The sequence below is a fragment of the Capsicum annuum genome, chromosome 4 (genome assembly GCF_002878395.1).
Source record: "Capsicum annuum cultivar UCD-10X-F1 chromosome 4, UCD10Xv1.1, whole genome shotgun sequence".
NCBI lineage: Eukaryota > Viridiplantae > Streptophyta > Magnoliopsida > Solanales > Solanaceae > Capsicum > Capsicum annuum.
In genome coordinates, this window is record NC_061114.1 from 180,278,307 (window position 1) to 180,288,180 (window position 9,874).

At 36.7% G+C, this 9,874-nt stretch overlaps 1 protein-coding gene across 1 annotated transcript; it reads left to right on the top strand.

The window, feature by feature from the left end:
• Nucleotides 1-1,684: 1,684 nt before the first annotated feature.
• On the top strand, nt 1,685-2,220 carry LOC124898021. The gene is made up of 2 exons (XM_047411637.1): nt 1,685-1,806; nt 1,893-2,220. Exons 1-2 carry the CDS (start codon nt 1,685-1,687, stop codon nt 2,218-2,220), a joined length of 450 nt encoding a protein of 149 aa, XP_047267593.1.
• Nucleotides 2,221-9,874: the final 7,654 nt, after the last annotated feature.

Below are 9,874 nucleotides of genomic sequence, written 5' to 3' on the forward strand. Positions count from 1 at the left end.
GAATATTTTTTAACAATGTTGATAAATAAAAATAATATTATGAATGAAGTCTAAAAATATCGGCCCGACAAGTACTTCTAGGAATATCATTAAACATATGATTATAAATTGCTTGAATATAATGAATAAAGGCACCAGCAGAAGGAAAACTAAAAGGCAAACAACCCACAGCTACTATTTTAGCCATTTCTTCCCGGTCCCTCAATTTATTATACTTCTTTATTATCTGACTGGTTGCTAGGTCCATTCTAGTTTGCGTTGGTCCACCAACATCCGTACCACCTTGTACAATATTTAACTCTCTTTCGTGAGCATCACCTATATGTCTCATTAACGTACCTGTACCCCCTTGCTTGCCTCCGCTTTTATGCTTATATATTTGTTAACAAATATTGCATTGCACCTCAGTATCTGATATACATTCAAAAAAATATCATGCAATACTAGTTGTTTTACGAGCTCTTAGGGAACGGGGAGGATGGTGAGGGAGATTAACCGATTCAGATCTAACGTTAGTATTTCCTACTGCGGGTGTCTCATCAATATTTTCATCATCTTCGTCTAAATTAACTGCATCTACTTCATTTTCTTCTTCTATATCGTAATTTTTTTGAGCTTCTACATAATCCATATCGTGGGCACCTACACCTAAAGGTACGCCTACTTTTTCCTCAAAAGGTTGGCTAAGCGGTGCCGGAGGCACACAGGTATATCTACTACTTGAAGTACCTCTACCGCTAGTAATTCGCTTTTTACTACCATTACCGCTTTCGGAATAAAAAATTTTAACACCTTTAGTAGCGAGGTTTCTTAATTTATCCATAATATAAATTAAACTAAAAAAATTCAAAATACATAAATATAATAAAATTAAATATTCAACAATTAATACACTAAATAAAAATTAAATGTAAGAGATGAAACGATAATACCAAATTTTGGAAGTATCCGAAGGTTGCGACTTTAGAAACTTCCACTCGTAGTTTGTAATCGCAAAATTAAAATATTGAAGTAAGCACTTTAGGAAATTAAATATATAGAATGTTTGAGAATTGAGAATTAAGATTTGAGAGAGAATGAGAATTGAGAGAATGAAAAATTGTGTAGAAAATGATTTGAAAGTGTAGGGTATTTATAGAAATTTTTTTGGGGTTAAAAAATAATTCTAAAAGTAAAAAAAAAAAAAATTAATAAAAAAGGTCAAACTAGCCGTTTGGACCCAAAAAAGGCTTTATAGCCGTTGGGTCAACGACAAGTTTGGGCCCAACGATCCAAAGCCTAATTTTTTTTAAAAAAAAGGATACCGGGCCGATTAATCAGTGGGCCTGGATCGGGATTGGTCTGGGCTGGGTTAACCTAGCCCAACCAAAAAAATAAACCAGCCTGGGACCCGGTACCCTATAGCCCATGGGCTGACCAGGCCTGTTTCTTAAATGAGTCGGTTCGGGTTGGGTCAACCCGACCCATTTGACAGGCTTACTTTTATAGTTTACTCATCTTTATATGGTATCAGAAGCCTCAGTATACTTTAACGAGTAAGATTTTTTCCTCTGTCACTCACCCTCCACAAATGGCAGACACTCCTAGAGTTGTTAATAATGACAACAACGTCAACCCAATGGTTGTTCAATTTAATCCTGTGTCCCAATTGCCCATTAAATAACTTGGCATCCATAATTTTACAATGTGGAAGGCACCATTTTCCATGCTTTTGCATGGTCATGATCTCTATAGTTATCTTGATGGGTCGACACCTTCCCCATCTCTCACTATCATAACTGGCATAGTCACTAGTGCCAATCCTGCGTTTACACTTTGGTTTCGACAAGACCAACTCATTTAAAATGCACTTATGGCATCTGTTGATCCAATAATTTCCACAACTGTTGCAGCGGCTACATCAGTAAAAACAGCTGGGATGCACTGCATGTCGCCTATGCGAACAAGTCCCAAACTAGAATTTTCAGTTTGCGTGATCGACTTATGCGTCTGACCAAAGAATCCCAGCCAGTCACAAAATATTTGCAAGCTATTCGATCTATTTCTGATGAACTCTCTACTGCCGGTGCTCTAGTCTCCAACTCTGAACTTATTGTCAAGATCCTCAGTGGTTTGGGTTCAGAGTTTCATAAAACCTTTGCTGCAATCCGTGCTTGTGACTCCACTATTACTTATGAAGAACTCTACGAAAAGCTTCTGGATCATGAGCTTTTCCTTTGACATAAAGAGTCAAAAAAAGTTCCCAATCAGATTACTGTTGCTGCTACCACCTCTGCTGATACCTCCAACAAGCCTAGTAGTTTGAACAATCGCACCAATCGTCACCCCAGCAATAACAATGGCAACAACCAACAGTGGAGGTCCAACAGTTACTTTACTTTACCCAATCCATGGCGATCCTCGACCACCACCAACTCTTCTGATGGTGTTCATTGTCAGTTATGTAATAAACCAGGTCATGTTGCAAGTATTTGTCGATCGAAATCTCACAATCACTTTGAGGCGAAACCAATTATGTTTTAGGATTATGGGCATCAAAAAATCCTTGGATTCTCGACTCTGGCATATCTCATCGCATCACTGCCGAACCTCAAAATTTGTAGCCATACAATAGGATGGAGTAGGTTTCCATAGGTGATGGTAAAAAAATACCAATAACTCACTCTGGTTCAACTCAATTAATTGTATCAACTAAATCTTTCAAACTATCTAAAACTCTCTGTGCTCCTAGCATTAAATGCAATTTACTTTCTGTCTCTAAATTTTGTCAAGATTACCTAACCTCCATTGAATTCTTTCCTTTTCATTTTTTTGTGAAGGACTTGAAAACGCGGACTCCGTTGGTGCACAGTCAGAATAAGGACGGTCTCTATGAGTGGCTAAATTTACCCTCCATGTTTTCTCCTCAAGTGCATTTGACCTCCACCAGCACATCCACTACTACCAGGCATAGTCGGTTCGATCATCTTAATGCAAAAGTGTTAAATTTTCTTTTGAATAAATTCTCGCTACTTTGCTCGCGAGAAAAAAATTCAGTTTGTAATTCTTGTTCCTAGAATAAGGCTCATCTCCATCCTTTTAAACACTTTAGTTTGTCAAGTACCCAACCATTTCAAACAATATTTAGTAATTTATGGGGTCCTTCTCCAGTTAAATCGATTGACAAAAAATTATACTATTGTATTTTTGTGGATCAGTATACCCGATACACCTGGCTTTACACATTAAAGAATAAAAGTGAGGTTACAGATCTTTTCAAAAACTTTCAAGCTTTAATTGAACGTCATTTTAATACGAAAGTTCTTTCTATCTATACAGATAGTGGTGGCGAATATAAAAGTCTTGATCCATACCTAAGATCTCAGGGTATTGAACATCTTTTATCCTCTCCATACACCCCTCAAAGAGTCGCTCTTGCTGAAAGACGTCATAGATATATTATTGAGACAGCTAGCACTTTACTTCATGAAGCTTCACTTCCATTGACTCTTTGGTCTTTTGCTTGTCAACATGCAGTTTATCTGATAAATCGCTTGCCAACCTCACTTTTACAAAATAAATCACCTTTCCAAATATTGTTTGGTCATAACCCGGATTACAATTCCTTAAAAATTTTTAGGTTTCTCTATTATCCCTGGCTCAAACCTTATTCAAAAAATAAATTAGAGCCACGATCAACACCATATGTATATTTAGGATTTTCTTTAGTTCATCATTGTCACCAATGTTATGATCCGAAATGTTCTAAAATATATTTATCTCGTGATGTGATTTTTTTTTAAAATAATTTTCCTTTTCAAAATATATTTTAAAATATGTCTTCAACTTACAAAGAGCTTGTGTGGGAAAACCCAACTGACACTATCCCGACAACATCCCCTAGTTTTTTCTTCTCCCATAATGTAATAACCCGAAGTTTCCTAGCTAATTTTGTCCCAAGAATGTCTAGTATTATCTTCTAAATTTAATGATGGTTATTCCATGAGGAATTTTTAATATTTTCACTTTTTGTCATATGGGAAGTTCAATAAGCTTTCCATCGATATAAGATTCGCCCAAATCTGATAACCGGGTCAGAAGTTACAACTATTTCAAGTTCCCATCGTAAAATAGCGCCATATTGGTCAATGTCGCGCCACGCCACAATCTAAAATGGCAATTGTCCTTTTCCAATATCTCAGTGCAATTTCCCCCGCATCTCGCCAAACTTTCAGATCACAAATAAAGTGGCAATGCGATGGCTCCGCGTCATGCCATTGCCCAGTTTCCCAATTGTTAAATTCCAGTGACACTGCGTGATAGCACCACATCACGCCAAGGGTCCAGTTTGGGAAATTTTTACAATTTTAAAAGACGCGTCCAAGGGTTAAAGGGGTCAATTTTTCACCCCTATTTAAACTTAATAACACGTGATTTAGCCATTTTTCACCCAAAGTATACTAGTTTCTCTCAAGTTGCTCTCAAGAACAAGCTAGGGTTTCTATTGGGGATTCATATTCAAGAAGGTTTCACCGTTAATTTTCATGAAATCATGAACTAAGGTATACACAGTGTTCATTCATGGATTCCTTTAGTCCATGAAGCCCAAGAATCCTCTTTTAAATTACCTACCATGATATCTATGTGGTGAATTGATTATGTTCATGTTGCTATGGTTATATGACTACCAACATCGAATCTCTACCATGTTTTTCATGAAATCATGTTAGTTTTAGGGTTGAAATCCATGCAATGAAGTTAAATTGAGGAATCATAATATATTTGATTTATGATCATACCTATGCCTTAAATGGAGCATGCAAGGTGTTTGATAAAATGCCCAGTGTAGTGGAAATTATGTATAATAACTCAATTGTGTCTTAAATCCTAAATGCATGCAGCCTATTCATTTTTAACATGACTTACATATTATTGATTATGCATTATGCTTGTTCGATGGAATGTTCATGATACTAGAAGTATGTAAGCAAGCCATGCTTATGTGCTCTCTTGATCATGTATTAAATTAAGGCAGTCAAGTGCCTCATTAAATATTTCCCAACTATTATATGATGAATTGTGGACTCTAGTCATGTGTTCAAGAGTGTCAAATTATATTAGTTTCCTTCTATCAAGTCTTGGGGGTACTTGTACCCAAACAATATAGTTATGTGCTTAAAGCCATGTCATGTTTCCACGATATTCTCAATCAAGCCATGTTCAGTAGACTTCAGTCAGTCTCACAACTCAGACAATCTTAGTAATCTTATAAAATCAGTCAGACTAACAGGATTCAGTAGTATTTCATCAGTTAATGGAATCCAGTAAACTCAGTAACTCAATTCAGTTAATCATGTTCAGATTCTATTCAGATGGGAGTAGGAATTAGCACCGAGTGAACCCAAGGATAGGAATACACACTGCTAGATGAGGGTGTGATTCTTAGAAGTCATCCTTGCATTCTAGAACTATGTAGCCAGCATAGGTTGAGACATCAACACTATCTGATGAGGGTTGATGAGGTGGATAAACACTGTCAGATGAGGGTCCTACCATTCTCGTTTAGGGGACACTATCAGATGAGGGTCACCCATAGCTTGTCCTTAACAGTGACGCGGTATTGACACCCTTCCAATTGGGGTTACAGATTGGACCCCAATTCAGCTATAATGCGTTATATGAGGCATGCCGGTTAGATAACTATTTCCAACAGTTTCAGTATTAATATCAGTATCAGTAAAAGAACTTAGATAGTTTTTCATATTTCAGGACTGTTAGATACTGTCAACTCAGCTTAGTACGAAACTCAAATAGTTCCATTAGAATCAAGACTGTCAGATACAATCACTCATGTTATTAGTATTCAGATTCAGTAATCATGTTATCACGGTATCAATGTCAGTTACTATGTCTCATGCATATATTCTCACAGTCAAGATAGTCAGCCTGTTATTATTATTGTTCATGCATATGAACCCCATGCATTCAGCCTACCTCATATGCATACCAGTACATTCAGTCATACTGACCCATTCACGCTATGGTGTTTTATACCATAGGTTTAGAGACACGAGCTCCAGAGCATCAGTAGCATTCCAGTCTTAGCAGTCAGAGTTAGAAGTAAGTCCTTATCATCTAAAGACATGATCATTACGTTATTATATCTTTAATTAATTTATTAGTTGGAATTAGTTGGGGACATGTTCTATCAACTCCTTATTCAGACAGTCATGTTTTAGAGGCTTTCAGACTATAGTATGTTCAGATAGCTTATTTCAGTTTTATTTTGGTTATTTCATACCCTACCTAGATGTTATATATTTTGATTAGATGTTATGTCACAGTTTTGAACCTTGCCTTTCAGTTCATGTTTCTGCATTTACAGTATATTATGCAGTATACAAGTACAGATATCAGTCATGGGTTAGCTTGTAGTCCTTTGGGTTCATGGGCACCGTGTAACATTTCGGGTACCAGATTCGGGGTACTACACATAAGCAGCGAATTACTCAACCCCATACTTATCCCAAGTTCAGATAGCAGCAATGCTTTCAAAAACACTATTTTCTTTGTCTGTGCTCCAACAGAATCTGCAAGTTCAGGTAAATCTTCTCCTCCTACAAATTCTGTTGTTCCTACTGATCTCCGTGACACCCACTCTTATCCCCCTTTACCTCAATCATCGGATTTTCCAATTGTATACAGTTGCAAAAACAAAATAATGTCATCTACCGGCCAAAATGCCATTGCCCGTCTCTCCACCTCACTTCTGCTACAACCTCCCCCCGACCCTGCTCAAGCCACAGAACCTCAACAACCTTCTCTTCCTACTCCAAATTGTGTTGTGACCCGTTCGCAGCACAATATTTACAAACCAAAAACTATTCTTGACTTCATGGCTCATTTATCCCCTTCCATCATCCCGACCAACTTCAAACAAGCAAACAAACACCCAGAGTGGCAAAAAGCAATGAAAAATGAATTTTATGTATTATTGAATAATCAAACATGGGATTTGATACCACATGACCCCACAAAAAATATTGTTTCTTGCAAATGGTTATACAGGTTAAAAAGAAAAGTCGATGGGATAATCGATCGCTACAAGGCTCGACTTATTGTAAAGGGGTTTACACAGCGTCCCAGAGTTGACTATCATGCCATGTTCAGTTTGGTCATCAAACCAACTACTGTACGTTTGGTTTTCTCTATTGCTGTCCAGTGAAATTGGCCCCTATGCTAGCTTGATGTTAGTAACGTGTTCTTGCAAGGTCTTCTAGAAGAAAAAGTTTACATGGTCCAACCTCTAGGTTTTGCAGACAAGCAGTTTTCCTCCAACATATGTCGTCTAAAGAGAGCAATATATGACCTCAAGCAAGCCCCTCGGGCGTGGTACAATGAACTTAAGATATTTTTTCTTTATCTGGGATTTGTCACAAAGTGTCAAATAACATTTTGTATGCACTGGTTTATGTTGACGTATGATTATTACAGGGAATCACAACTCAGAAATTAATCAGATTATTGCTCATCTTGTTGGGCATTTTTCCATTAAGGATCTTGGGAATCAAAACTTCTTTCTTGGAGTGGAGGTGCTTCGAACTGCCAAAGGAATCACTTTATGACAGTCCAACTACATTAATAAAATCCTCTCTAACAAAAACATGAATGACTGTAATTCAGCAAAAACTCCAATGAGTGCCACTAAAGTGTCTCAACTACATAATGGAGTGGAACCAACTGATGCCACTCGCTACAGGAGAGTTCTTGGAAAACTATAGTACTTGCCTTTTACTTGTCTAGACATTAACTTCTCTGTGAATAAATTGTCTTAATTTATGCACTCTCCATCATAAGTGCACTGGAAAGCACTCAAACGAGTACTTAGGTATCTCCAAGGAACGCTTCAGTTCGCTTTTCACATTCAAAGAGGTAATGATTTCAACCTACACATGTACTCTGACATGGATTGGGCTAGAGATGTGAGTGATAGAGCTTCCACTACTGGTTACATATTGTTTTTTTGGACAAAATCCCGTGAGCTGGTCTTCCAGGAAACAAAGAACAATTGATCGCTCATCAACTGAAGCAGAGTATCATGCTGTTGCAAGTGCACTGGCTGAAACCAACTGGGTGACAAATCTGCTACAAGAATTACATGTTTCACTTCCTCAAAGACCAACCATTTACTGTGACAATGTTGGTGCACTTATTTGTGTGCAAATCCAATTTTTCATAGCCGCATGAAGCACATTATTGTAGACTTTCACTTTTTTCGCAAACAAGTTCAGCAGAATCAAGTTCACATTGTTCATATTTATGTTGCAGAACAGATCGCGGATAGTCTAACTAAAGCTCTACCAAAACTAGCCTTTGATAAACACCTATTCAAGCTAGGCTTTGCTACACATTGCCTATCTTGAGGGGGGCGTATTGGCGCATACATCCTATCTTGGAAGATATCTCATGAGTGATCTTCCCTATCTCAGTAGATTTTTCATATTTCAGTATCCCATAGTAATTTAGTTTCTATTTAGGAGTAGATCACAATTCTTTATTAGTTGATTCTTTCCTTATTTAGTTTGTATTCTCTTGTATATATATACACATACATGTCAATGAAATCAACATAAGCTTTTATACTTTACTCATCTTTATAGTATTGACCAAGAGTACATTGTTATCTATATATCACTAAGCTCTGACGTCACCTCGTTGCATACTTGCATTTATACCGTAAACATCTCCAGTGCGAGATATGGGCTTTGGCTTATGAAGATAAAAAATGATGAATGGAATTGTGGCACTCCACTCGCCGTCAATGTGGAAGGATGCCACCGAAAAGAATGGAACATTGTTTCGCTTTGTTGGATGTGTCGGATGATCTCGTTTGTTCTCAAATTCAAACATGTGGACACAAAATGCTATCCTACTTTATTGTTACGAGTTAACTGGGTAAGAATGGTACAGAAATAGACAAACATTTTCAGCTAGTGTCATATTACAAAAAGTGAAACTAGAAGGATTATTATTAGTGTTAACAATGTTTGATTGTGGCATCGTGGATTCTCCACAATTGTTTGGAGTGAAGTAATGAGTCGATAATATCTGGTCCATTACTATCACAAAACAGCAACCCCGGACTGAAATGCTTCGATCTATTTATGTATTTACAGGCTTAGACTTACCAATCACCATACAAGCAATTGTACTAAATATGACATGGTATAATTACTATTCCTTCTGGCTTAATTTGAGTGTTTTGACTGAGCATGAAAGTTAAGAAACAAATTGAGACTTTTGAATTTTATGATCTTAAATTCAATATGTATGTATAGTCTTTTAAATTTTGTGATTCTTTGCTCCATTTCTTTTCTGTAGTTGAGTATTTCGATTAGCATTATGAGGACTTTTTTTCCTCAATCAAAAAAAAAAAAAGGAACTTCGTTTATCTTATCTAAACCCAATATTGAAACTAATTACTCTTTCAGAGAGCTTTTTACGTCACGAAACTAATTACCAAGTGAATTTTGAAACGGAATGGTTAACTCAAAGGAAAAGAGAAAAAAAGATATGTACCTCTAGAGATTACTTCTTTCTTTGTTTCACTTTTAACTTCCAATTATCATCAAATAAATTTTTATTACATTGAAGAAAATGGTCAATGTTACAGTAATAAGAAAAATATATAAGCTCAAAGTCCTTGCATTTTTGGCACAGAAGAACGGTTTGCAAAGCTCAAAGTTCAGCTATTATTTGTTGTTTTTAGGACTATATGTTTGCTTCTTTTATTTTCAGTACTTCTTGTGTAGATTGTTTTTATTTTAAAGTTAAGGGTCTATTGGACATAGCCACTTTGCCCGAAAGGTAGAGGCTAGGTCTGCTTACATACTAT

Coding starts and splice junctions, on each gene's coding strand:
- LOC124898021 (XM_047411637.1), top strand. CDS start 1,685: ATGTGGAAGGCACCATTTTCCATGCTTTTGCATGGTCATGATCTCTAT. Junction 1,807..1,892: donor GTCACTAGTGCCAATCCTGC/GTTTACACTTTG, acceptor CAACTGTTGCAG/CGGCTACATCAGTAAAAACA.